We start from the raw sequence: 27,014 nt of genomic DNA, 5'->3' as shown, positions 1-27,014 counted from the left end.
CTAGGACACAGTGGAGGCTGTGGCAAGATTTGGCCTCCCCTGGGAAAGAGTGTTTTGGGGAAATCTTCACCTCTCTGGATGTGGGGTCTCGTGTGTCAAAAGCAAAGCAGCATCTTGCTCTCGTCTCATCCTCTCTTGGCCATGGATGCACCATGAGTACGTTTTGGAAATAGGATAACATTTTTTAGACAAAGAGAAAGGGTTCTGGAAAAGTCCTCCGGGGACGCGGAGGCGGAGGCGACTGACAGAATGAGGGCAGTGCCAGAGGCCCTGGAGGTAAGGGGGTCGGGGTAGGTGGCAGTCAGGACAGAGGAGGCATTGTGCTGAGAGGACCAGGGGCCAGAGGGCTCTGCCCTTCGCCTCCCCCACACTGGGACTTCTCAGTTGGGAAAGGCGCGGGCCGGCTGAGGGACAGACCGCCCAGCGGGTACCCCACCTCCCTTGGCCAACTGTTTGCAGTCAACCCAGCCTCTGTCAGCTCCGCCCATTCAAGGCCTCCATCCTGGGGCCCCGAGAGGAAAAGGGGAATCCTGCCCCCTAACAAGCTGCACAAACTCACGCACGAGGTTTTCCGTCCCTGTGCCTCAGTTTCCCCTAGCAGGCCTTAGCGAAGCTGGCTTTTCAGACCAGACTACAAATGCTCTCTCGAACAAGGATGCAGACGGTGACGGTGGGGCTGCCCGGCCGGTTTCCGCAGCCAACCCCCTCCGAGGCCGAGATCTTGGAGAGCGCAGCTCCTATTCGCGGCTTCTCGGGGCCAAAGTCTGGGCGCAGAGCGTACAGGGACAGAAAGTCGAGCAGCAGGAGAGGCGGGCAGGCCTGGCCCGCGGTTCCCGCGCAGAGCCCCCTCCCGCGCCGCTGCTCGCGTTCCCGCTGCGCGTGGCCGCGGCACTGCGGCTGCTGGCTGCCCCTCCTCCCCCGCCCGCGAAGGATGGGGAGTCGGGGCGGCGGGGACGCAAGGCGGGCGCGCGCCGTATCTCTGGAGGGGGTGACTCCCCCGGCCCCTTGTTTCCGGGAGTTTCTGCATCCCAGAGTGCGTAGCTGAGTCACCTTCTCCGATAGCGCTTGGGACGCACCCTGCGGGCCAGGGCTCGTGAGTCCCACGCTACGCGTCCCCTGGCGCCGCGAGGGGAGCCCCCAAGGGTGGGAACCAGGCCGACCCACTGGGTCCTCGGGGTGAGAAGACGCCATGTAGGCTAACTGGCTCTGCGCTGCTCCCGCAGCCCGCTCTTCTCGATGGGACAAAGCGATGAGCAAAGGAGGGGTGTGTGGGGCCGGTGGGTGCGGGTGTGGGCGCGTGAGCCCCCTGCAGCCGGGCCCGGCCCGTCTCAGCCCCCTTCGGGGTTATTTTTCTAACCCTTGCCCTACTTGGTCAGGTCACCAAGTGGGCCTCGACAACTTCTTTCTCGTAGTTTCCGCATATCACCTTCCAGGGATTTATCTCCAGTTGGTCGCAGACACGGTTCAGGTCACTTGCCGTGAAAATGCAGCGCGCTTGCGCGCAGGCACACACACACACACACACACACACACACACACACACACACCCACCGCGTCCCAGTTCGCCTCCACTTTTCCCGCGGAGTCAGCGGGAGGGGCTGGGGCGACAGGACCACGCCCTCCGTGCTTACCTCTGCAATACCAGCGGGGACCCCTAAGCTGGTCCACCCTGCCAGACTCCTCTTCAGCGGACCAGATCGCCCGCTGCAGGCAGCTTCTCCGGTTCAGGTGAGCATCGACAATGGGGAAAGGATCCAACTTTTAAGCTTGCTGACAAATCTTCCTCCTCCGATCTCATACTCTGGCTTGAAGCCCGCAGCCAGGCCATCTCTGCCCGGGTCGGAGTTCCAGGCAGCCTCGGGATCGGTGATAAGCTGATCAGGAAACGAAAACTAACCCTTGGCTGTAGAGCGAGGGTAGAAGAGAAGGGAACTCTCGGGGGGAAGCAGGGGGTAGTAACGGTGAAGGACACAACACCTCCCGCCCAGTGGAGGGGTGGGCGCCGGGCGGGGTCTGCGTGTCCAGTTACAGTGGTCTGGGACAGGCGCACTGCATCGCGGCTGCGAGCCACGCGACTGCTGCGAGGTCGCGACGTCGGGGTGCAGCTCTAGATCCTGCGCGAGCACAGAGCCGCGCTCGGCCGGGCGTCGGCGCGAAAGTCGGCACGGAGGGGAGCTCGCGCAAGGCCTACGCTCCTCCTGCGCGAGGTGTTCACCGTCGCGCGCCTGGGACGCTGCGTCCGGGGCGCGCAGTTCCGGGGATTCACCGCCTTAGTCTTTCCCAGCCGCATGGCGGCGGAGGCGCGCAGCCCCGACCTGGGACTCAGCCTAGAACCCGCGCGTGGGCGAGCTGCGGGCGCGGGCAGTGCTGGGGACTCCGGGGTGAGGCGAGGGGTGGGACCCGCGGTAGCGCGCAGCACAGTCCCTTCCCTCGAGCCGAAGGAGGCGAGGCGGGTGCCAGATGGCGACGCGGCACAGCGCCCTCCCCGCGCCGCGGCGCCACAAAGTTGTGAAAACTTTGAGGCGGGAGGCAGCGAGGCCGGGTATTCTGCGTCAGCTTGTCCTTCAGTTGTTCCTCAATAGTGGGGCTGAGTTCGGAATTAGGAAACTATAGTCCGCTCCAGGCCACTGTAGGGAACTGTGTGGGCGCAACAGCCAACCAGTACCCGCCGGTGGCTGGTGACTCCCGGGCGGCCCGCAGGAGGGAACTGGATCACGCACCGTACAGCTTTCCTGCCCACTCGCGGCGAGTGGCCCTGACGCACGACAGTGGCCCCACCCGATTTGAAGCTGGGGCTGGGAATGCGGCGACGAGGCTAACTGGGTCAAGGATCCTCGCCCCGAACTTCATGCCTTGTGTTGTCAGCTCAAGTTCGGCGGTAAAAATCAGGAGCTCGGAGGACAGTCCGGATACCCTGCGTCTCGGGAGTGTGGGGGCCCAGTCTCTTGGTGGCATTGGACCTCGGCTCTCTGGGACTTTCAGAAAGCTAGGTCCCGGACCCACTGGCTTCTGGCAATTCAGCAGCGCGCAGCTGCCCGCGCGTGGCTTCGGGATCCGGCCGTGCGCTCACCCTCTGTCCAGGAGTTGTGAGCCAGGACTCCGCCAGCGCTGTTTTCCCCTACCCCTCAGATCTGGATGCCGCAGGGAATGACGCGGGTGTCCTCAGCGCCCCAGCTCCGGGCGGGGAGAGTGAGCCCCACAACCGGCCCCGAGACGTCCTCCTGCGCGGCACCGATAAGCAGCTGAAGGCAGGATCCGCCGTGCCGGTGGGCAGCGCCCAGACAGCGCCTGGTCTCCTCTGGCAGCGGGAACCGCGGGACGAGGCCATGGATTCAGGTTTGTGGGGGCCTGGCTGGGAAGGGCTATAGGGGATTCCCTCTCCCTCTCCGAAAAGTGGATCGCCAAAAGAGAGGGGCCGGCGACACTGACAAGAAACGGTTTTCCCCACAAGACCAAAAGCCGCCGAGCCTGAGCCAAGGAAATGGGGTGTCAGGGGCGCCGTGCCCCACCCACCCGGGTCCGCCTCCCAGAGGCCGCTTTCTCTTGCTGGGCTCGGCTGGGTCAGTTATACCAAGTACTGCGGGAGCCACGTTCTTGCCCCAGTCCCTGGTGCGCTCTTCAGCCCCGGTGGCCGGTTGAAGACTCGGCTCCCTTGCGCTTGTTTTTACAGTGCGCGACCGCGCCCGGGGCGCGCTTCCGCGGCCCTGCCGCGTCCTGGTGTTACTGAACCCGCGCAGCGGCAAGGGCAAAGCGCTGCAGCAGTTCCAGAGACTCGTGCAACCCCTTCTGGCCGAAGCCGAAGTCTCCTTCAAGCTGATGGTTACTGGTGAGTACGCCCCTTTCCCCGGAACCAAGGGTGTGTGCATTCCCTGGACGGAGCCGCCCTGAGAACTGCCAGTCTCCCGTCAGAGCGACCGAACCACGCGCGGGAGCTGGTGCGGGTGGAGGATCTGTGCCTCTGGGACGCTCTGGTGATCATGGCTGGGGACGGGCTGATACACGAGGTAAGATTTGCACCAGAGGCTGTCCCAGGGTGGAGCAGGGTGGGGCCTCCCGGGCTAAGGCCACTTCTGCCCTGACAGGTGGTGAACGGACTCATGGACCGGCCTGACTGGGAGACTGCCATCCAGAAGCCCCTGTGCAGCCTCCCGGGAGGCTCTGGAAATGGGCTGGCAGCTTCCTTGAATCACTATGCTGGGTGAGAGTCCAGGGGCCTCTGTGCCATCTCTGTGCTCCTACTGGCAGGTTTTCTTTTCTGAGTCACTATAGGCTGAGTTAGCATCCATTCTCTCTTCTTCTAGATGTCCTCTTTCCTGGGTGCTTTCTTGGTGGCCCCAGCTGGCTCCAGCCACTTGCTGTCTCTGTCCTGGTCAGCTGCTTAGGGGACCATGCTTTGTTTAGCCTGTCCCCACTCCCCAGCAGGAGGGAGGGAAGGAGGCCTGGGGGCACCTGCCCCATCTGACTTTTCTCCTGCAGCTATGAGCAGGTGACTGATGAAGATCTCCTGACCAACTGCACACAGCTGCTCTGCCGGCGGCTCCTAGCGCCCATGAACCTTCTGTCCCTGCATGGGGCCTCGGGGATTCGCCTCTTCTCTGTGCTTGGCCTGGCCTGGGGCTTGGTGGCTGATGTGGATGTGGAGAGTGAGAAGTACCGGTTCCTGGGGGAGAAGCGCTTCACGGTGGGCACTGTCATTCGCCTGGTGAACCTGCGCACCTACCGGGGCCAGCTAGCCTACCTCCCTGTAGGAAGCGCCATCTCCAGTAAGACACCCACAGCCCCTGTGCCGCTGCAGGGGGGCCCGGTAGACTCACACCTCGTTCCCCTGGAGGAGCCTGTGCCCTCTCACTGGACTGTGGTGCCTGAGCGGGACTTTGTGCTGGTGCTGGCCCTGATGCACACGCACATGGGCAGCACGATGTTCACAGCACCCATGGGCCAGCGTGCAGCTGGTGTCATGCACCTGTTCTATGTGCATGCGGGCATATCGAGGGCCATGCTGTTGCGCCTCTTCCTGGCCATGAAAGATGGCAAGCACATGGAGTGTGACTGCCCATACCTGGTGTATGTGCCCGTAGTCGCCTTTCGCCTAGAGTGCAAGGGTGGGCAGGGTGTGTTTTCTGTGGATGGGGAGTTACTGACTACTGAGGCTGTGCAGGGCCAGGTGCAACCTGACTATCTCTGGATGGTCAGTAGTGGCAGGGAGCCCTCACCCACCCAGGAACCCCAGCAGAAGCCATTCCACCAGAAGCCCCTATGATCCCATGGGCCCTGCAGTGCCTTTGTCTACCGTGTACAGGCTGAGCTGGACCCTCCCCACCCTGAGTGGAAGGGCCTGTCCACAACTCACGTGGGGGTGATGGGGACTCTTCTAAAGAAGGGTGAGAGGGTGATAGAGGCCATGCTCTGGGAGGAGCAGAGGCCAGAATGGAGCCCTGGGCCAAGCACCCCACTGATTAGGCTAGCTGCTTGCAGAAGACAATCACATTTGTTCTGGGAGCCCTCAACTAGGAATAAATTCAGATAAAGTGATATTCCCAGCCTGCTGATCCTGTCCTGGGGAGTGGGGGAGGGGATGAGGTACTGCTCCAACTGGGGCCTTAGAATTTTGTGCCTAATGCTGCTGTTGTACTGGATGATGCATTGCGGTGGCTTGATGGTGGGCACACAACCTTCCTACGCATCGATGTGCAGGCCACCTTCAGCCTGCAGAGGCCCCCAAGCCTAGAGGACTGTCTGAACTCACACCCAGGAAGACCGTGGCTCTGTGCTCCTCCTGTCTTTGTCCTTGGGTTGCACAGTCAGCTGCTAAGCATGGTTGAAGCTTCATGTGGACTAAGAAGGGAAAGAAAACACCCGAGTGAACAGCATTAGGGAAACCAGTGAGGGAGAGATTTCAGCAGTCAGAATGGCAGTTTCCTTAGGGCACACGGCTCCTCCAGGCTTACTTGGCCCTTAAGCACCATGTCTTGTACAGTGGTGCTGGGCAGTGCAAAGCAGCAGGAAGGGGTAGATGCCAGTCTTCCTGAGCAACTTTTCAGCCCAGGACAGTGACACCTGTCCACCACAGGGACTGTGAAGGCAGCTCCCCAGGGTCTGCAGGGGGCAGAATAGCTCAGTCCGGCTGCTGGGGATCACAGCCGTTTGGAGGCAGACACTGCTGTCACTTGGTTTTCGAGAAACAGCACACAAGCTGTGAACACTACCCAGCCCAGAAGCAAGAGGACTGACCCATCCATCTGACCCTACCACTCAGCCCTGGGATTCTGATCAAAGATGCAGAAGGCATGAGGGCAGGGAGTATCCAGGACCCACTGTCATGAGCCTTTCCTGGGAGGTGGACCGTGAGGGACACGGACAAACAAGGAAGAAAGGCAACAGAGCCCAGCTGAATGGCAGAGGCAAGTTTAATGGTGTCACCTTGTCTTGTTAATGAGCCAACCCAAAAAAAATTGCAAGTAAAAAAATGTTTAATCACACAGCATTTTATACAGGTATTGGAAGCAGTAGGCATTCATATCTCCATGTAGACGGCACACAGGGATGCACAGCCCTGGGCACTTGGATGTGTGTTTAGATAGTCTGAGTGCCTGGGAGTCCTGCGGCGCAGTACAGCTCTGTCCTTCCCAACTCTGCTGCCCACGCGGTCCTGGCACAGTACAGGCGTGGAGCCCACTTAAGGCTGACAAAACGAATCATGCTTTGGCTTTTTTTTTTTTTTTTTGTCTTTTTTTTTTCTATTAAGAGTTAATAACTGCTTTTGAGATTTTTTTCCAACCTTAAATATTACATACATAAACCAGAAATTACATAGCTGCAATGTGCTCAACAGCATCCTCTTTACCTGGAGCTTCACATTATCAAAAGCCTAGAAAACTTGTAAACCTCTGGGCCAGTCTCTGGGGAGGAGGGGGTTGGGGTGAGCTCCCGCTGCTACCACTTTCTCTGTCTCTGGACTGCAGTGCATTATGTGCCGCAGGGCTTCTAAGGCCTCACTCACCCCACGTGGGGCTGGGCCACTGGCCAGGGGAGGCCTTGGTGGGTACCTGCCTGGCCCGAGCTCCTGCTCCGTTGGTGGAGAGCACACTGGATGGGGTGCAGACCTCTACGAAGTCCCCACAGGCACGGCTGAGGCCAGAACTGCAGGTGCCCCACTAGCTGTAGGTGGGAGAAGCAAGTGAGGCAGCTGCAGCTGCTGCTCTCAGTAGCCTGTCCTTGGCCCATGTTGGTGTGAGGGCCACCACCTCTCCTGGGGGGTCACCCTGAACCTACCCTGCTCCTCCCTTCTTGCAGAGAGCAAGTTCAATAGGCCTAAAGGTATAGTGTGGCAAACAGGCCAGAGCCAGAAGTCAGTGGTAGCAGTTACAGCTCCCATGAGATAAGTGTTGACACTGGGAATCGAGGGGACCCAGTGGTGGTGGCAGCGGGGATATCGGGGACTACAGTCCAACTGCAGAGGATAAAAGGGACCAGGGACACTGCAAGAGCAGCCCGTACATCATGCAAGGCACATCCACTCTCTTGCCCATCTGCAGGGCCCTGGAGCACCCCACCTCTGACCTGAGAAAAGGGCAGCAAGGGAACAAGTGTCGTGACATCCTGCCTTGGGTGACAAGTGGGAAATTGCAACTGGGTTCCAGTTCTCTTTACCACAGGGGACCTGCTTAGTGAGATTGTTTTGCGACAGCATCAAACTTGCCTTGGGGAGGGGGGCAGTGGGAAGCTCAAACTGGGGAGGGGGGCTGGGAAGAAGGGTGGGTCCAGGGGAGGGAGTGAGCGGGCAGCAGCTGGCCTCTCCCACCGTGACGCTCCTTCCTTGAGGGCTGGGGGCTACTTGTTCTCTGTGCTTTCAGGCATGCCTGCCTCTAGCAGCGCAGCCCGGAACTGCGTCAGGACGCCCCTGATGCTTTTGATGAAACCCTTAGAGAGTGGGAAGAGGGGAAAGCCGATGTCAGGGTAGCCGCTCTTCTCAGGCAAGAAGCTCCGATAGCTCTTTCTCCGCTTCTTTGGTTTGACGCTGGGTGGTACGGATGCATCAGGTGCCACCTCCGAAGTCTGATCTGTGTGGTCCCTGCTAGTGGAGGCCGGGCCCTGGACAGCCCCCTCTGAGTCTGAGCCCTGGGAGGCCTCTCCAGGGGCCATTCCGACATCCTCAGGTTCTTCTCGGCCAGAGTCTGAGAGCTCGGCCGTAGCAGCTGTCTCTGGAGAGCTGCTGTCCTTGGCGACCCCATTGGGTAGCGCCTGGGCCCTCTCTAGTAGCGCGTGGGTTTCCAACCAGGACTCGATGCGGTTCACCAGCCGCCAGCCACCGGTGCTAAAGTGCTGCCGGATCTCCTGCTCAAAGACCTCGGGGGGCCGCCGAACCAGCTGTGTCATGGACTGTACCACACGGATCAGTGCCATCTCATTATAGCAGCGACTGTTCTCATAGCCTTCCTGCAGGCCCCGGTCACTGTCGAAGCCGGCTTCATTGTAGTAAGGTTCGTTCACCAGGATCAGACCTGCAGGGAGGACACCCTGTCAGTGGTGAGGAGTCCGCTGGGGTGGGTCTGCCTTCCCCCAGGGGCAGATTCCCAGCCAGCATGGCCTTGCCGGCCTGGCAGTACCTTGGATAGAGATGAGCACCTGGAGTAGGCTGGATTTACTTGTCCACCTCTCTGTCCCCTGAAATACACACAGCACTGTAAGCACATCCCCAACAGACACCCGCCCTGTCTCTTCCATCCAGGCTGGGGCACTGAGGTGTCACTCACCTTTCCAATCCAGGTGCCCAGGAGGCTGACACACACTTTCCCATTGTCATACAGGTTGGGGTTCAGGCGGCCACTGCACTGGGAGAGGTAGCAAAAGTGGGGGGGCACAGCTGGGTAGATGTTGGGGAGCTGGATGTCAAACAGGTAGAGGCCGTCTTCGTAGGGGGTTCGAGTGGGGCCCTTGATTAGAGCTGAGAAGAGGTCCTAGGAGGCAGAGAGGGCAGAGCTGGCATGCAAGGCATTGTGAGATACAGTGTGAGCAGCAGCACCCCGGCTCGCCGGCACCACAACAACAGAGGTGCTACGTGAAGACATCTGCACTTGAGGCAGAGGCAGGATGTGTTCACCTAGAAGGCTGGCGCCGAGGCTCTGGATTCCAGCTCAAACAGTGGGAGACAATGAGGTTGCTGAGTCCCAGGAACTGGCTCACAGCATGCAGGTTCTGGGCTCTGTGCATGTGCTGGCACACACTGTGACTGCCAGAATAACAACTCGGGGGAGCGGGGCAAGAAGGGATGAAGGGGACAGCACGAACTGAGCAATAATGCAATCGCCTCATGCATGCTCCAACCCATGCCACCCTGAGATCTGGAAAAAACTGTGACAAAACAGAATGCACAACTCTCTCCACCCCTCAGCAGATTTGAGACAGGCTGGAATTTTCTAAAGGAGTTTTACCAAAAAACAAGAGAAACAGAAATATTATTAAGGACTCCCCTGTCATGGGGCTGTCGGAGCAATGCCCTTTGCCCCCACTCTCAGGATCCCTCTTTTTTCCTTCCTGACTCCTTTCAGAACAGGGCCCCAGCTGAGTGAGCCCTGAACTCAAACTCAGCGTCTGGTATAGCCGTGGTTCACAGCAGAGGCTGAGAAGGTTCAGTAAGCTGATTGGTCAGACATGCCTATCTGTTTTTCATAGTGCCTTCCTCAAACAGGGCTGAGGAATGCAGGATCCGGGCCTCAGACAGAGGAACAGGAAGCAGAATATGCTAGTAACTAGAGGAACCAGCTGAGCCAATGTGCACATCAGGGGCAGGTCTCACCAACTACCATGTGGGGAAAAGCAAGCAAACCACAGGTGCCACACTATTTATGCAACTAAATCATACAAAATACTATTTGCTCTTGTGATACACAAGAATGCAAAGCCATTTTTTAAAAGGTCATTTGGAAGGATATCCACCAATGTCCAATGTCAGATCCTCTGGGAACTGAGAAAGAGCCTCCGATTTGGGGGGAAAAGGAGGTGAGCATTGTTCAAGGACAATCTGAGCTCTTTCTGAAATGTTCTGATTTTTCAGAAAGCAGAGCAGACCTGGGTAATTGTATAATGAACTTTAAGCTAATTTTTAAAGAACAGGAATGGACCACCTCAGGCCACAGGCCTCCGAGTCAGCCCGCATCTGATGGCACCGTTCCCTCCCCGTTAAAAGTGGGTGGTGAGTGGCTGTGGCCAGGTGCCAGTCAGCTCTAAAGATCCAGGACTGGCAGTGTCAGGCATCCAGTGCCCGTACTGCACACCTGCATCTGCCCCTGCCAAGCCCCATCAGCCCACTTGCCATTCTATCCTCAAAAGTCTTGACCATGATGCCATCGGGCAGTGAGGTAGCCAGCAGTGCCATCTCCTTCCGCACCGTGCTGAAGAACTTCTTGGCTTCTGGAGGCTGGAACTCAATTTTCTTAAAAGAGTGATTTGCTGGAGGGGAAAAGAGAAGAATCAGACCCTATGTGGAAGCTCTGGCAGCTCCACCTGCAAAACTGACTGCCCCTCGGAAGCAGGGCTGGGGTGGGGGAGACCACTGCCTGGTGTGTACCCAGTTAAGGGAAGAAACCCAGGAGTCTCCCTCCCACCGCTCCTGCACAAGACACTACTTGTGGCCCTGGGGCAGGAGCAGGGGCCAGGCCAGATGTGTTTACAAAGTCAGGAGCCCTGCAGCAGGCTTGAGGAGGTACGGGCAGGAGAGCCCACTCACAAGGTGCAAACTCCAGCACGGAGAAGACCTCGCCTTTGGCGCTGGTGAAGGTGACACCGGGCTTGCCACCACACTGCTGGCAGAGCACAGGGGTCTCGCTGGGCCACTCGGCCTTCACTGGCGACTGCCCTTCAGGCTTGTCCTCCTTGCGCTCGGTGTCAGGTGCTGCCTCCATTTTCTCCTCCTCTGCGATGGCCACGTTGTCCAGGGTCTTCTTGAGGTTCTCCTGCAGCTTCTTAATGTCGTCCAAGAACTTCTTCTCTCTGGTGGGTTTCTCAGGCTCCACAGTGGGGGAAGTGGGAGAGCCAGTGAGCAGCTGCTCCACTGTCATGTTTTTGAGGCTCTCCAGGATCTTGATGGCCTCCTTCAGCTCTCGGAAGCTCTTGGGGGGCCCATCCTTGCCAGCCTTCTCCATCAGTCCTGCCACGGGAGCAGGCATGGCCACGGCCCCCTGGATGGCAGCGGTGGCAGCCTCTTCACTGATCACTACGCCTTTGTCCTCCTCGGGTGCTGACAGCTGCTCAGTGGGCAGGATGGGGGGCTCCTCTATTTTGGGGTGCTCATCTTCCACCAGTCCATTGTCTGTCTCCCAGCTGTCACTGTCATCCTCCCACTCGTCTGAAGATGCCCCACTGGTGCTGCCTTCCACTGAATCATAGTCTGACTCCTCAATCTCGGATTCAATGTTGTACAAGTGCTGGAGGCAGAAGACAGAGAAGTGCTAACTTAGATGGGAAGTTTGTCCCTCATGGAGGAGTTCTGGGGACCCCATCCTCACAGCTGATGGTGAATCCCTGCGGCACTGGTGACACTACTCTACCTTCCCCTCTCTTCTGCTCTCAGCCTTGCAGCTTGGGTCTCCCAGTGCAGGGAGTCCCTAAGTCCCTGAGAAGGGCCCTTTGCCTATCCCTTCTTCCTTTGCGCAGGGCCCAAATCCCCCAACAGCCAACCCAGATCCTGCCCCACTCTGTTCACTTGGTCAGCCTCTGCCCAAGGCTGAGGGGCCGGGTGGGTGGGGGAATCTGAGCAAATCGAGCCTACTGCTAAGATGCAGGCAAGCTGCTGCTGCCCCAAGACAGCTTTTAGGTACTGAAAACACGTGACAGGAAAAGTGTGGGAAGGCTGGCTACACTGCGACCGTTCCCTGGAGTGGCAGTTAGGGTAAGGGAAGAAGGCATTTCGTGCCCTCAATGACCCCACCCCAGCACACTGTACCTGCCCCTGCCCCAACCAAGCCAGGAAAGGAGAGCAGGTCTATACGGCTGGCTAAAGCAGGGGCCAGAATGGAGGTCAGCTCTCCTTCCTCTTGTCTGCTACAAGAAGTATAAGTAGGAAAGTCCCTATCTCCTATAAGTAACTTGCATTTTCTCAATATTAGTAAGCTCAGAATCCAGGAGAAACCTGGAAGTTTGAGAACACATCTACGTACCTGGGCATGTGGGGTGCCTCTGTTTCTTCACCTGGGGCTCTGTGGGTAGACCAGAAAGCCTACTCCAAAGCCTTAAGGACAGGAGCTCCCAGCAAGGCCACGAGCCCAGAGCCCAGGGCCTTGACACAGCCTTACCTGGGGCAGGATGATGGTCTTCGAGTTGTCGGCCCACACCACCTCCACCTTGCTGCTGACGTCCACACGGGCCACCTGACCCACTGATGGCTGCTGGTCAAAGGGGACATAGTCAAGGGAGTGGTTCTCTGGGAGTGGCACAGGCCAGAGCACCTCTGAAGGAGCTCCTGAAGTTGAGGATAAGGGATGAGGCCATGAGGACTGCAGGACAGGAGCTCTTGCAGGTGCTGACTCAGGGATGGGCCCTTTCATGCACTCTCATTCCGTAGACACCACCCGTGAGCAGTGAATGCTCAACATGGCTCTTCCCGAGCCCTACGAATTCCTTCTCCGCATCAGCACTCTGGCCTCTCTGGGCCTCTCTAGGCTTGTCCTGCTTCCCAGCATGGGGTTCCCACCTCCAGCCCCGACCCCACCCAACGTGCCCACTCCTCCTTCAACACCCAGTTCAGGCTCCACCTCTCAAGCCTGTGCTCTGCAGCGCTTGATTCATGCTCACATGGCTTGTGACTTGGAGCTTAGCTCCTCCGAAACACGAGCAGCACGGCTCAGGAAGCCAAAATGCCACAGGTGTTAGGGTGGAGGAGCCACTGAACCCAGAAGACTTTCAGGGCTTGCCTTCTGGAGCCACCTAGTGGCACTATCAAGGATTGCACTTGCTTGATATGGGCGGGGGACAAAGATGGTGAATCTGAACCTACTTCGTCCTCATTGTGTGCAGCCCCATCTTCAGTGTTGCCTATTCGAATGACAATGTCGGTCGTGCGGAACCGAAAGTCAGGGTGGTCAGCAATGTCATACACGCTCACATCTTCCTCTTCTCCAATCAGCTGCAGTACAAGATGGGCTGCTGTGAGCCAGGGACCTTAGCAGGACCCTCCGGGGACCGGCACAGCCCATGGGAAGAAAGAATGGGGTTTGCCCACTCTCACCTCCACGTCATCCCCGCTCGGCCGCAGCTTGAACCACTTTACCATGCAGGTGCGGCCGATGTGGTCCCCAGACTGCACCACGCCATACACAGCAGGGTCTGGACAGCTCTGAACTGTGGGACCAGAGGGAGCACGGTAGAGGAGGAGCCTCAGCTTAGAACACACGGCCTTGGAAGGGCAGCCTCCTCCTAGCTCTGACTCGAGAGCCCCTGCCCATTCCTTCTGGCCTCCCCTGGCTCTCCTGGGACTGGTACTACCTCGCTTGTCGACCACAAAGTCTCCAGGGCAGAACTCATTGTTGTCCAGATGGTGCACAGGAAAGAGGTCATTGGAGCGGATGTTGCACTCCACGGAGCCGTCCTGCCACATCACGTCAGCTGAGGTCATGGTGGTCACCACCTCCACTGCCACCCTGCCAGGTGCAGGCCAGTGAGCGACCACACCAGGTTTCCAGGGACAGGGCTGGGGACTCGCTCCCTTCCCCACCCTGTGGCCTGGAACTTGAAGCGCTGAATCCCTGGTGGCCAGGGAAGAGGCCAGATGCACGTGGAGCTCACTTTCTAAAGCTGTGGCTCTCCCGAGAAGCAGACCCCTTGAGGGGAGCCCAGGCCTGGCTCACACTCCAGCCACTACCCCACTTAGACCCCTCTTGTCAGCCTGGGCTGGCACGAGGCTTGCAAGCCTTGTGTGCTCCCGTGCAGTTATGTGTGCACCTGTGTGCCCTCTACTCCATCTTAGGCTGGGCGCTCCGTATTTACCTGTCTCCTGGTTTGAAGTCACGAGTAATTTTATTCTTCTTCCTCTTGTGCTTTCGCTTCAGGTTCTTGATGGACAAAGGGATGCTCTTCTTGCGACTTGTGCCGCTGCCGCTCTGGGAGGAGGTGGTGGAGCTGGCAGAGGAGGTCACGGAGCTGGTGTCATCAGTGTCATCAGCAGCCTCGTCATCCGCATCCTGCTCTGCTGAGTGCAGCCCATCATCCCCACCCTCCTTCAGCAGGAAGGGAGGCAGTGGCTGGCCGGTTTCCTGGGGCTCCTCAGGGCCCTCATCCTGCATCTCCACTGGGCTGGCAGACCTGTCAGGTGGCTCCTCTGGGCTAGCAGAACCTGTTTCACTCTTGGCCTTGGCTTCCCCTTTCTTGTCGGGGTCCTCCATAGAATGGTCCCGGGCACACTGGGTGTCCGGGGAGCAAGACATGATCCTCACGACCTGCTTCTTCAAAAGGCGCTTCACCTGCATAGGCAAAAGGAGGACAAGATGCTGTGGGGAGCAGCACATGGCAGCCCCGCCCTGTGCCCATGGGACACCCAGGCTGGCCTGGCCCCATGCTCCTGGTCTCACAGGGGACAACAGCTCAACACACCTAAGTGGTCAACCAGGGTCCTCAGGACAGCCCCCAAGCCTTAAAGCAAAGACCATTCTTCCTGGCCATGGAAATGGCTCCTGGCCAGTTCCTCAAGAGCCTGCCACCCCAGCCCGAGGACATACCTTCTTGGCCATAGAGCCCTCCCCCGGGGCGCAGTGTTTTTCTGGACATTCCCAGGCAATCCTAGCTGGCTCTACCTTGGCTGGGAAGACATACAGACAGCGTTCCCCCAGCTGCCGCTGAGCATGGTCAAAGCATCCGAGACGCTTCACCCTGGAGGGGACAAGCAGGGGCTGGGCTGGGCTTCGAGAGGCCAGTGTGTTCCCAGCCCTCTGTGCACTAATAGCCAGGGGCCCAGGGCCTGGCTCCAGAAGTGGCCCTGGGACTGCAGCAGTGAAGTCTACTCACCTGCCTAGATTTTCCTGAGTGATAACAGAGGGTGGGGGGCTGACGCTGTCTGTGCCCCCAGGACAGAAACTCTTGGTAATCCATGTGACTTTCAGCTCCACGACCTGAACCTGGGGAAGGTAGGTAGGATGGGCCACAGTCCAGACAGGTTCTCACTGGACTTTTTTGGGGTGTGTGTGTGTGTGTGTGTGTTGGGAATTACTGAACCCATGGTACTCTCTATAACCTGCTACGCAGATCCCCTCAACCCCTCGGACAGGGAAGTGGATCTTCATGGTGTAGCGCCCCATGCAGACATACACTACCCACCCTCTTGCTCAGCCTATGCAGGCAGGAGGGAGATATCAGCCTATGAACCACTCCATGACTGGACGTCTGGCACCCCCCACCACTGGCCACTCCCTACCTCCTCCACCACCACCCGGAACTTGCTCTTGGTGCTGAGTACGGGCTTGACCCCTGACAACCACTGGACACTGGAGAAGATCTTGGCGGGGCCGATGAGCACCTGGCCCGGGTAGAAGCCATAGGAATCATCAAAGAAGAGACCCTGCAGGATTTAGGGCCAGAGAAAAGTCCTTGTGAGTGAGGCCTCCTTGGGTGACAGTGTTCCCTGTACCTGCCCCTGCCAGTGCTGCCTGCAAAAGCCACACCACACAGGCCTCATTCTCCTCCTGGACACAGCCTATTGCATTTCATCAATTCCACATGCAAATCAGTCACCCAGGGATCTTGTTAAGCTGCAAGCTACAACACACGCTCATCAATGCCAACACTGCTGGTCAAGGGTCACACTTTCAGTTCTAGAGAGCAGGTCCCTAAGCCTGTTTAACCTGTTTTATACCACATGCTGCAGTACAAACTGTTGGGACCATGTGCCAACATGTCCTACTGGACTAAGTCACCCTACATAGGCTCACACTGAGTCTTTAAAGGATGAGATGAAATGCATATAAAATGGAAGTTCTGGAAGTCTCTGCCCTAGCCTAAATTTCTAGATAGTCTGGTGTACACTCGCCCCTCTTCTGGGGATCCCCTTTGCTTAGCCTGCGTCAGCTCCAAGCTCTCTGCTGGGAAGTCCCCTTTCCTATGCAGCCAAATGAGTTGGAGAGGGGAACCCCCCTCGGAGAAGCCGGCTTGGTAGCACTCACGTACCGAGTCACTGACATGTGGGCAGATGTCGTACAGCTTGGCACCATCTTCTGTGTTCATGGAGCACCTAAAACAGTGAACACAGGCTTGGTCTCCACCAGGCTCAACCAAACGCCCAGTAGTGGTGATCTAGAGGTACCAAGCCACCCATGAGGCCTAACAGGTACTACTCTGCTTCTACCAAGGCTCAGCCTCTGCAATGGTACAAGACCTGAAGTCTCACCTGAGTGCCCACTGAATTAAAGTGTCAAATAAAGTCCGTGCTCTGCAGATACCCTAAAGAAAGACGTTTCACCGAAACAAGGTAGCCCAGACATTAATCAGGTGACCTCAGCTAAGACAGATAAAGAGCCCAATACAGGTTAGGCCCTGAATGCCGGTAACATGGTGGGGTCCTGCCTGGATCAGGCCTGTGTATGGCCTGTGAGGATGTTTCCCCCGCCAACCTTCCACAGCTGTCATTCCTCCGCAGAGGTATCCCTGCTGGTGAGACCCACCTGGCGCCATTGGACAGCTTGAGGATGATCTGGTTCTTCAAGTCATAGACCTTTCCCAGCCAGCAGTCATAGGCAATGTAGTCCCCATACATGAAGGGCTGCAGGGCAAGGGCACAGGACGGTAAGAGACAGAAGAGGCACTGCTGATGACATCCAAGCATCAGAGCAGACAGTGAAGAAGGCTCTGGATGGCCTATGTGTGGACTGGTCAACCACTGGATCTACACAATCACCCTGCAGGCTCCCCATGGCAATTCCAGGCTGTACCCCCAAGTATCACCCCAGGAAAAGGAGAAGGCAGTAGTGTGGGGATGCCTGGGGAATGTGGGAGTCTGGAGGGGCAGAGGAGACAGCCACACAGCTAGCAGGTGGTTGTGTGGACAAGTAAAGGGCTTAGTAAATAGATGAGGTACTGAGGATGCTGAGAGCCAGGTTTCTCATTGTTGCCACCAATGGAAAGGGGGAAAAAGAAAGGAAGAGTTGGAGGTGTTCAGATCGAATCAGAAGTATGAAGACAAATATGTGTATTTTAATATACATGGGCACTGACATAATTAGGAGGCTTGTACATGTGTATCATGTACACACAGGCACTTCTTACTACGCTAAGGGTCTACTACAGTTAGCACACTAACATCAAGATCTTACTTGGGTTTTTTTTCTCTCTACTTTTGCTGTGCTAGGACTGAAGCCAGGGCCTTGAGCACGATAGGCAAGCACTCTACCATTGAGATAGAGCCCCTGGCCCCAGAATCTTGGCTTTTAAAATGCTATTCTTCACTGGATCAGTGAAGATCGGTGGAGAGCAGTGAGACATTTCTCCAAGTCCTTAGAGAAATGACTAATTCTTGGGCTGGATCAGAAACAAAATGTAAGATGAGAAGGAAACTGGTTTTTTTTAGCAAAGAAGTGCTTTTAAAAAAAGAGGGGGGGAGGGTGCGGGGGGTTTGGCTCAGTGGCATAAGTGCCTGCCTTGCAAGCAGGCAGTCATGAGTTCGATCCCTGGTACCGATAAAAAGGAAAAAGACAAAAAAAAAGAAAGAAAAGAAAAGAAAAAGAAAAAACAAGTGAGTGAGAGGGAGCCATTTAAAATACAAAAACTGGCCTGAGGGCACTTTTAACAGCAACACAGAAAGTAAGAGTAGCAATGAATCACAACCAACAGAATGAAACACCACTCCAAGAGTTATCTTACTTAGGAAAAAACCATAAATCAGCTGCCTGTAATCTCATCACTGAGAAGATGAGGCAGGAAGATTGCAAGCTGAAGCCCAGCCTAGACAACTCGTGACTCAGGGAGACCCTGTCTCTAAATAAAACATACAAAGGGTTGGGGATATAGCTCATTGCTAAGATCTTGGGGGTTTAATCCTTAGTTTGGGGGAAACAATTAAGAAAAATACAAATGAGCCAGTGCTGGGGATACAGTTCAGTGGTAGAGCTCCAGGGCCTGGTTTCAGTCCTGTCATCACAAAATAAACCAGCGAGCAAGGAACTACATGAATAGGCTAGAAGATAAAAAGTGGTAAAGCTCTTCTACATAGGACAGTGCCCACTAATGACGACGACGACAGAATGACACCTTCACATGTGCACGGCAGCCGCTGTGAGAGTGACAGCTGGTTAGAGGGGAAAAAGGCTAAGATCAGTGGAGAGCAGTGAGACAGGCACCAGGTGACTGACACACTTGGGGTATTTCCCCACAAAATACAGTCCATTCTAAAGGTGTAAAGGAGACTTTAGTGTGGAGAGATCTGAGGTCGCTGGCATGAGCAGGGGACAGAGCCATGGGAAAGCTCAGCAGTGGCTGTCCTGGTCAGGAGACAACACCAGACCAAGGGTGAAAGTCATGCTACTGACTGTGTCACTGTCCAAGGTGTGGAGGAGGAGGAAATACAGGAGCCATGCCAGATCAGAGAGAGCTGGAAGAGCTGACAACAAGGTGCCAGGTGTGTTCCTGAATGGAATGTTGGGTCAACAAAGGGAAAAGGACACTGTCGGGACAAGCAAATGGGGTCTGAGAAGAGAACAGAAATATGCCAGTGACTGTTTCCTAAGCTGGGGGATCGTGTGGTAGTTACATGGGAGTGCGCTGCTGGTTCCGGAAAACACCATGGTGTTCAAGCTGATGGGGCCTATGTCTTAGCTTGGTCTCAAATGGTTCGGGAAAAGAAAAAGTCTAGAGAGAGAGAGTGAGATGTTACTAGCTGAGGAAGCCGGATGAGCATATCCATGAATTTACCATCTTTTTCTAAGTTTGGAATCATTTAGAAAGCACATTATTGAAAAGAAATCTGTTTTTTAAAAAAGTGCTGTGCTGGGAGGGTGGCGCTTGTCTATAATCCCAACCCTCAGGAGGTGGAGGCAGGAGAACAGTGAGTTTGAGGCCAGCCTGGGCTACACAGCAAGAGAACTGCACTAGTGACCTCTGCTGGAGCTGGAGGGGAAGGATGTGTCAGGATGTTGTGCCTGCAAGGCTGATTTGCAAGTTCAAGCAGGAGGCCAGCAGGGGCGAGTTGGCCACTGGCCAGAGTGAGCTGAGAGAATACTCGGCAGGGGCCACTCACCCAGATGTGCTGCAGATCCTTGCTGTTGACGGGGTAGATGATGCAGTTGGTGCCGATGAGCTTGACAGCGCAGTCGATGTTGACGTCTATCACTGTGCCACACTGACTGTCCTGAGGAAGGGAGAAGGCATCTAGGCTGAGGCCACCAGGGAGACCTGCCCAGAAAATCCCAAGGAGGCCCATTCCAGAGCCAGGCAGCTGTCCTGCAGGGAACGGGACTGACAGGCTCGAGTTTCAAGAAGTCTCCCTGGGGCCCAGGACTCACGGTGGAGCGCATGTGCCGGACCACATCTCGGGGCACCACCGAACGGTCCTCTAGTTTCAGCTGTGAAGGGAAACACGGGTGTCAGAGGTGGCTCTGGAGCCATCAGAAGACACATTTGCCCATCTCCCATGTATGCTGCCCGTACGTGCAGCACGAATAATTTCCACAACCCCAGGTGGCACTACAGCACGCAGTGTGGCATGTGTCCTGCCCATAAGTCTTCAGTGTCCCCTGAGGTCACTGTCTCCTACCAAATGCTAACATCTGGCTCACTGCAGGTTCTCTGGTTTGTTGTGATGCTGGGATGGAGCCCAGGGTGTAGCCTGTGCTAGGCGACACTGCTGCCTGCCCGCCCCAGCCCAGGCTCGGGAGGTGCTCCTGATTGGACAGCGTGGAGACAGCTGAGTGACAGAACACACAGGCCTAGCTTGCGGGCAAGGGTAACAGCTTGCTGTGGGTTAATCCTGCCTACCCTCCTCAATTGCCCATCTCCACCTGCAGTTATGCAGCACTGAGGAGACAGAACTGGGACCTGCATGACTTAGGTGGGTGGCGGGTCACCCTGAAGCCAGACTGTCATCTGACACTGCGTTCTAATCTGACTTATCCCCTCTGCAGCCTGCTCCTTATCTAGGCACTGCAGAGCCAGGCCCCACAGCCAAGCACCTGACCTGTCCCTTCACAGACCCCCTGCCACAGCAGTTACCACTCTTTTTTTTTTTGTCTTTTTCCTTTTTATCGGTACCAGGGATCAAACTCACGACTGCCTGCTTTCAAGGCAAGCGCTTATGCCGGTGAGCTAAATCCCCAGGCCCAGCAGTTACCACTCTTGCTAGTTGACTGCTGCTCCCCCTCCCAAAGCCCCACAAGGGGCTGGTGCTCCCCAAAGCAGCCTGTCTTCTCTTTTGCTGGGTCCCCAAAGCTGGGCTGCTCCCTGGGTCTGACCCCAGACCACAGGGCTGGGGGACCTGCTCCCTCAAATACTACCCAACTGGATGGCCCGGTCCTTGGCAGCAGCTTCTCTGCTCACAACCCTTGGGCCCCAGAACGGTGACAGTACAAAGGCAGACCCGAAGTGCTGCAATTTTGGCAGTGATGACTAAGACTCTATCTGTAGGGCATAAAGGGAAACAGTGAACCCCACTATCCAGCAGCAGTGTAGAAATCCTATAGCATCCCCAGCCCTGCACCACTTGATGGCAGACTGAGCAGTTCCCCATGAAGTCCTCTGGCCTGACAGTCCGCTCTAGTCTGCATATGCACAATGGGGATGCCAGCGGCTATCACAGGACCGAACAAGCGAGGAAAAAAATACAGACAGGCTCATGGTGCGTGGGGCCTTGGCACTGCTCAGCCAGTTGCCTGCGCTAACTGCCTGACCTCACAGCTCTTTCGGGGTACAGGCAGAAGTCCCCTAAGGGGCCAGGCTCCTGAGTCAGCTGCTTTAGGGGTCAGGCTGCAGTGGCCTGCCCTTCTTCTAACTCAGAAAACCTTCTGTGCTGTGACGCTGTGCGCCCACATCTTTATTCTGAGCTATGGTATTTTCTGTATTGTCCTACCCAGCCCAAAGACCTGCCCAGCTTAGATTTCAAAAGCCACAACTGGGGTCTTCCCAAGCCACCACAGAAACCAGGAGCTGCAGTGTGGGACCCCCTAGGGGGCAGGGACCAGGCCATGTTGGATAGAGGGGTCCCAAAGGAGAACCCTGCACATCATTCCCTGGGGGCATCTGCCCAGAGATAAAGGGGAGCAGCACGGTGCTTTCTCTTGCACCACCCCAAGTCGGGGAGGCGAAGCTGAGGCTTTGGCTGGGGCTGGGCTGCAGCAGGAACACAGTAGTAGGCAGAAGCTGGCAAGAGGGCAGAGCGAGCAGCTGCTGGCTAGGAGGAACCATGTTCCTGAAGAGGGGGCTCCTTTCAGGGCTCCCTCTGATCCTTTCTTGGAGGAAAGTGATGCTCTGGAGCAGAGTGTCTGGGTGGGGAGGGTCACAAGGGTAGGAGAGGAAGAGAAGCCACCATGCTCAGGCAGCCCAGAGGGGAACCAAAGGTGTCTAGGGGGGTGGCTCTGCACTATGCACCAGGCAGTGCTTCCATCTCCATGCACCTCATGGCTCCTCCCCATGTCCCCACGTTCCCTCTCTTACAAAGCCTCTCAGAGGCCCATTCTGGAAGGAACTACTGTGCTTCCCCACGGCACTGCGGTCAGGCATGCACTGCATGCTGGGCCTCTCTAAGCACATCTCTTCTCCCCTGTAAGCCATTCCATAATGGCATGAGTAAGCACTGTTATTATTACTACCATTTCCATTTTCAGATAAGTAAACCACAAGGAAGAGAAAGCAATTAACTAGTTTAGGGTCCCGAAGCCTTACAGGGGATGAGGCAAGACTTGAACTCAGCAGCCTGACCCAAGCTCTTTCTCTTCCATCAATTAAAAAGCTTAATCCACCTGGCGTGGCGGCACATGGCTGTAATTCCAGCATTTGAGAGGCTGAGGCAGGGGGACTGCTGAGAATTCAAAACCAGCCTAGGCTACATAGTGAGTTCAAGGTCAGTCTGAATTACACAGCGAGACCCTGTCTTAAAAAAAAAAAAGCTTATACCTCCCCAGAGCTGCAAGATAGTAAGGGACTAAAATATACTTCTGGCCAGAGATGGCCCCCATCCGCGATCCCAACACACAGGGAGGTTGAGGAATGAGGATCACAAGTTAACTTAATGAGAAGACCCTATCTCTAAACAAAAAAATAAAAAATAGCCCAATGGAGGACCCTGGGTTCAACTCCTAGAACTGGAGGGAAAATTCTGGCAGGTGCACGCATTGTCAAAGATGGTGACTATTCTGGTCATAAAAACAATCAAATATTTTTGGGCTGTCTGGAATAGAACTGTGGTATGCTGGCTGCAGATTTCATCAGGCCCTGCCCATCAGGGTGGCCACTTACCTTGGCTTCCCCTACAACCCTAAAACGTCAAGCCGTCAAACCACAGCTGCCAGACGGCACTGGGAGGAGGGCCTTGGAGGGCACTGCACCTGCCCCGGGAACTGGAGACCCCGGCGCAAAATGAAGGCTGTGAAACGAGACTCAAATCCCTGCTGCAGGGCAGCCCCTGAATGTCATGTTTAAAACAAGTGTTACTTAGGGGTGGGGAAGCTTTGAGAGGGACATGCGGGTTTCAGTCAGCAGTATCCTCTAAAACTCCAAAGCACCTCAGATGGGCGTCATTGTCTAACATTTCTTGGAGTGCTATGGCGGAGATCAGAAGCTGCTGGTCAGAAAAAGGACAAGGAAGACAAGACACTGCGATACCATGTCTCGTCTCTGTATGTGGGTAGGCGCACAGCTGGGCTGAAGTGAATATGGATGGGCTGGACACTTGTTACTGGATCCTGGGGCAGGCAGCCTGTGCGTCCTCCTCTGGAAATAGGAACTCTGGCACAGGCTGTGGGACTTTAAGGAATTCACTGCCTGGTCGATCAGTGCTGATGGAGCACATCTTGTGTCAGGCGTCGTGGAGCCCAGGCCCTGCTCTGCCAAGCCCCTGTTCCAGCACAGGGGGAGGAGGCTGGGGCAGGCACAGGTCAGGTAGTGCTCAGAGCCATACCCAGAAACAACGCAGTGGAGGCAGGGGTCAATCTGAGTTGAGAGACCAGAGTAGCTGCCAGGGATGGAGCGTGGTGTCTGGAGCCTGGCAGGAGCAGCACTCAGAGCAGAAGCTGGGCCGGAAGACCACCCTCATACTGAGGCTCACACTGCTTCTCTGAGCTGCAGTCTTGAGGCTTGTGTGCTTCTTAGAAGACAGGGTGTGCTGCAATGAATGCCTGGTCCAGACCCTCATCTGTAACACTGAGCTTGGCTGAGCAGGTCACTCAAAATTCACTGCAGAGATTCATTCAAGAGTAGAAAAGGCAAACTAAGGCTGATTAACAGGTTGAATGCAGACAAAGCTAAAACAAGCAGCTGCTTCCAATTGGATTTGAACATCCCAGCCTCGAAGGCGTGGGTGGTCCTTAGTCTGGCCTGCTCTACAGAGTGAAGCACTTGCTCTAGGACGACGCATGCCTGGTCACCAGCACCAGTACCTGGAACACTAAATGGGTTCCTCACCCAGCAGGGAGCTGCAGGAAACCCAAAGGGCGGGTTCTAAAGGGGCCTGAGCATGGATGTCTCCAGGCTGAAAGCCACCAGCCATACCAAAGAGGGCCAACACACAGGAAATTCGGGTGTATTTCAATCTGGGAAGCAAACTCTTCCCCTTCTCTGGGGGCTGGTGACGTCATCAATACCAGATCTTGAACTTACCACTGGGGGTAGCTGCCAACCTGAAAGGTTCAGCTTCAGGCTGGGTACCCAGGAGGCTTAATGAAGTCCAAGACTGAAGCCTAGTCTAGCCCTAGACTTCAAGGACAAGCCAGCTGCCAGCCTCACCTGGGGTCTCTAGTGAGGAGAAAACAGGACAGCTTGTAGTGATTCCTGATTTGGATTTGAGTTCAGGAAGGTTTCATTTTTGCTTCATGAAGCCAGGCCTAGGAACTCTGAGGCCCAGCAGACACACACAGGTGTGAAGCTGCTCATTCAGGCACAACTCAAAAAAACAAGTTCTCAAGCAAGGTAGGACGGCACACACTTGTAATCCTACATACTAAGGAGGCAGAGGCATGAGGATTGTACATTCAAGACCAGCCTGAACAGCTCCATGGGACCGTTTTTGAGAAAGAGTTTCACTCTGCAGTTCGGGCTGGCCTCAAGCTCACATCGATCCTCCTGCCTCAGCCTTCCTTGGATTACAGGTATGTGCCACCATGCCCAGTGAGACCCTGTTTTGAATAAAAGTACTAGGGATGTAGCTCAGTGGTAGAGTGCTTATCTAGCATCATGCGTGAGGCCTCTGGTTCAAATCCCAGACTGTACTGCCCAAAGAAAAACTCCAGATTTATGAAAGGAATATGAAACTACCCCAACAGTGGAAATCATAACTACTAGCCTGCACAACCTGGCATTTGGGAAAGAGATACCTCATTGGTGGTGTTCTTGTATCAGGGGCAGAGCAGATGACAGTCCTTTATTTAACCTAACTTGGTTTCATGCCTAGGGCACATAAAACTCTAACCTCAGCCTCGGTTCTCTTTTTGGGTCTTGAAGGGGAATGAATTAAACACTGGACTTACAGCTCAGCAGCAGACACTGGTTATCCTGACATGAACTCTGGGCCACAAATAGCGTGAGCATAGGTTATATGTCCTATTTTATGAGAGAGAAATTTAAAACTTGCTCAGGCTTTATTATGAATCAATGTGTACTCAGGAAACAAATCAAAACCTGCCTGTCACTCCAGGCCAGTGATGGTGAAGCATTCAGAGTATTCAATGATACAAACAACCTGCTAAGGCACGCATGCCAAAGGGTTACCACCACTGCGCCAAGTGCTGTAGTTCTTTTGGTTTTGAATTTTTTGAGACGGGGTCTTGTTATGTAGTTCAGGCTGGCATTGAACTCATGGCAATCCTCTTGCCTCAGCCTCCTAAGCGCTGGAATTGCAAGTTTGTGCTGTTTTAGGAAAGAATTATTGGTTGCCTTTTGCTCCCAGTTCTCTCCCAAAATGGGTTTATAGTAGGGCATTTTTCAAGGTTGCTAGATACATAAGCATAATTAAGATTAAGAATCAGGGCTTAGCTGGGAGTAGTGGTGCATGCCTGAGGCCAGCCTGAACAGCTCCATGAGACCGTTTTTGAGAAAGAGTTTCACTATGCAGTTTGGGCTGGCCTCAAGCTCACAGTGATCCTCCTGCCTCAGCCTTCCTTGGATTACAGGTATGTGAACTCAGCACATAAGACGCTGAGGCAGGAGAATAGTAAGTTCCCTGCTAGCCTGGGCTACACGGTGAGTTCAAAGGCCAACCTGAACTATAAAGTGAGGTCCCATCTAAATAAATAAAACAAACCAAACTTGCTGTTTTCTAAGGGGTTACAACAATCTGAGAAACAGCCTTTCTGCCTGCCCTACCCCTGTAGTCTAAGCACAGACATACAATAGAAAAAAAGTAAAGTAAGACAATGGTCAACTGGCGGAGACAGGGTTTCTTATGATGGGGCCCTGAGTTCTCCTAACCAGCCCTTCTCAGTCCCCACCTGCCCAGCTGAGGCTGAAGCCCTGAGAAAGGGCCCCCGATTCTCTTGCATCCCCAGGGCAGACTGCCTGCCCACTGGCCCATACCACTGCACGTGCCCTGCCTCTCTGCTGGCAGACTCTGCTGCAATTCTGGGCTGGCCGCACTGCAGTGCAAGATGGAGGCTTGGGTGTCAGCTGTGGCTGAGAAACCCAATCCAGCTTTGGGGAAAGAGGAAATCATTTCACAGGAACTGTTTTGCAATCTAAAATCATATCTTTTTTTGTTTTTTTTTAAGTGCTTCCAACAGATTCCAGACTCAAGAATACAAATATCAAATGAGAAATACAGATCTTTTTTTAAGTTCTTGGGATTGAACTCAGAGCCTCCACACTGAGCTATATTCCTTGTCTTTTATTTTCTTTTTCAATTTTGAGACATTTCACTAACTCACTAAGTTATCTGGGGTAGGCTTGAATGTGTTATCCTTCTGCCTCAGCCTCTCAGCATGCTGGGATTACAGGTACGTGCTAACATGCCTGGCTAGAAATGCACATCACCTCTGAAGAACTTACAAGAATTTAACATAAAGGGGAGGGTCGAGGAGGGGCATGCTGATGCTCATGCAACACAGTGACCTGAGAAACTACTTGATTCAGGATGGAAAGTTTACCCAGTGTGAATCTTGGAAAAAGTGCTGGGAACCCTAAAAGGAAACAGGTTCTAGAGAGCAGCGTTTTTCAAACCACGTGTCCATGATCCATTAGTGGGTTATGGGACCAATTTAGTGGGTCACAGCCAACAATAAAAGAAAGAAAGAAAAGAAAAGAAAAGAAAAGAAAAGAATCTCTGCATTATACAGAGTAAGGGTGAGTACTATTTTGCCTTTCCAACCTTTTCTGTTGCATATATGATATACGCATGTCCGGGTCACCATGTGAAATGTTTACTGCGTCACTGTCAAGAAGTCTGACCATCTTTCTCCACCTAAGCCTCTGCCCCATCGCAGTGCCCGCTTTCTGGGTTCTCCTGGGCCAGGATTTGCCAGTTCCATCCAAAGGAGAGCTGCCCCATCTCAGCAGCAACAAAGCACTCCCAAGCACACTCACACAGACCTGGCACTACTACACTCACACTGGACATTTCTGGGGTTAGAAACTCATGACTCTAGCCTTCCTTGACATGTCACTTTGTCAACCACAAGAGTAAAACCAGGAAACTGGGCATGGTGACACACACCTGTACTCAGGAGGCTGAGGCAGGAGAAATGCCGAGTTTGAGGCCAGCCTGGGCTGCATAGTGAGTTCAAGGCCAGCCTGAATTATACAGTGAGACCCTGTCTTCAAACAACAACCAGTAAAACCACGAATGGTATAAAATGGGTACCCTGTTGTAGCTGGGCCCCTTTTCTAGCCTCTTCCCAGCTCTACTT

General features: G+C 55.1%; 3 protein-coding genes across 8 annotated transcripts in view; 1 reads left to right on the top strand and 2 right to left on the bottom strand.

Annotated features, from left to right (window-relative positions):
- Positions 1–1,650, bottom strand: part of Prpsap1 (phosphoribosyl pyrophosphate synthetase associated protein 1) — a 76,734-nt gene extending 75,084 nt beyond the window's left edge. For both annotated transcript variants that reach the window (XM_063241791.1, XM_063241790.1), the window contains exon 1: positions 1,632–1,650. The gene's annotated coding sequence lies outside the window, so the exon portion shown is untranslated. The remainder of the gene's footprint in view (positions 1–1,631) is intronic.
- Positions 954–5,532, top strand: Sphk1 (sphingosine kinase 1). Its single transcript, XM_063241788.1, has 6 exons — positions 954–1,728; positions 3,130–3,336; positions 3,671–3,826; positions 3,910–4,004; positions 4,083–4,198; positions 4,477–5,532. Exons 2-6 carry the CDS (start codon positions 3,327–3,329, stop codon positions 5,258–5,260), a joined length of 1,161 nt encoding a protein of 386 aa, XP_063097858.1. The 5' UTR covers positions 954–1,728; positions 3,130–3,326; the 3' UTR covers positions 5,261–5,532.
- An 857-nt stretch (positions 5,533–6,389) lies between these two features.
- The window catches only part of Ube2o (ubiquitin conjugating enzyme E2 O), a 60,753-nt gene continuing 40,128 nt past the window's right edge, over positions 6,390–27,014 (bottom strand). Inside the window, exons 2-18 of one of the 5 annotated variants that reach the window (XM_023564973.2) lie at positions 19,476–19,535; positions 19,211–19,321; positions 16,644–16,741; positions 16,150–16,213; positions 15,401–15,544; positions 14,995–15,104; positions 14,784–14,859; positions 13,981–14,453; positions 13,480–13,634; positions 13,223–13,335; positions 12,992–13,120; positions 12,291–12,383; positions 10,727–11,423; positions 10,313–10,449; positions 8,754–8,957; positions 8,607–8,664; positions 6,390–8,501 (exon numbers count right to left, since the gene is read on the bottom strand). In XM_023564973.2, the coding sequence (XP_023420741.1) occupies positions 7,831–8,501; positions 8,607–8,664; positions 8,754–8,957; positions 10,313–10,449; positions 10,727–11,423; positions 12,291–12,383; positions 12,992–13,120; positions 13,223–13,335; positions 13,480–13,634; positions 13,981–14,453; positions 14,784–14,859; positions 14,995–15,104; positions 15,401–15,544; positions 16,150–16,213; positions 16,644–16,741; positions 19,211–19,321; positions 19,476–19,535 (3,393 nt within the window). In that variant the 3' untranslated portion in view covers positions 6,390–7,830. Of the gene's footprint in view, positions 8,502–8,606; positions 8,665–8,753; positions 8,958–10,312; positions 10,450–10,726; positions 11,424–12,290; positions 12,384–12,991; positions 13,121–13,222; positions 13,336–13,479; positions 13,635–13,980; positions 14,454–14,708; positions 14,860–14,994; positions 15,105–15,400; positions 15,545–16,149; positions 16,214–16,643; positions 16,742–19,210; positions 19,322–19,475; positions 19,536–27,014 lie in introns of all 5 variants that reach the window. The other 4 variants (XM_004999622.4, XM_003461440.5, XM_063241787.1 and 1 more) reach the window with 4 other exon arrangements.

The sequence above is a fragment of the Cavia porcellus genome, unplaced genomic scaffold (assembly GCF_034190915.1).
Source record: "Cavia porcellus strain 051 isolate PalLab524CR breed Dunkin Hartley unplaced genomic scaffold, mCavPor4.1 scaffold_32, whole genome shotgun sequence".
NCBI classification, from domain to species: domain Eukaryota; kingdom Metazoa; phylum Chordata; class Mammalia; order Rodentia; family Caviidae; genus Cavia; species Cavia porcellus.
The sequence above is the reverse complement of the archived record's forward strand: the minus strand, read 5'-3'. Positions and strand labels throughout refer to the sequence as shown.

What these genes read in the sequence shown, in the direction of transcription:
- Sphk1 (XM_063241788.1), top strand. An exon ending in CTTCAAGCTGATGGTTACTG is followed by an intron (nt 3,827 to 3,909) that starts GTGAGTACGCCC and finishes GTCTCCCGTCAG; the next exon opens with AGCGACCGAACCACGCGCGG. An exon ending in TCCTTGAATCACTATGCTGG is followed by an intron (nt 4,199 to 4,476) that starts GTGAGAGTCCAG and finishes TTTCTCCTGCAG; the next exon opens with CTATGAGCAGGTGACTGATG.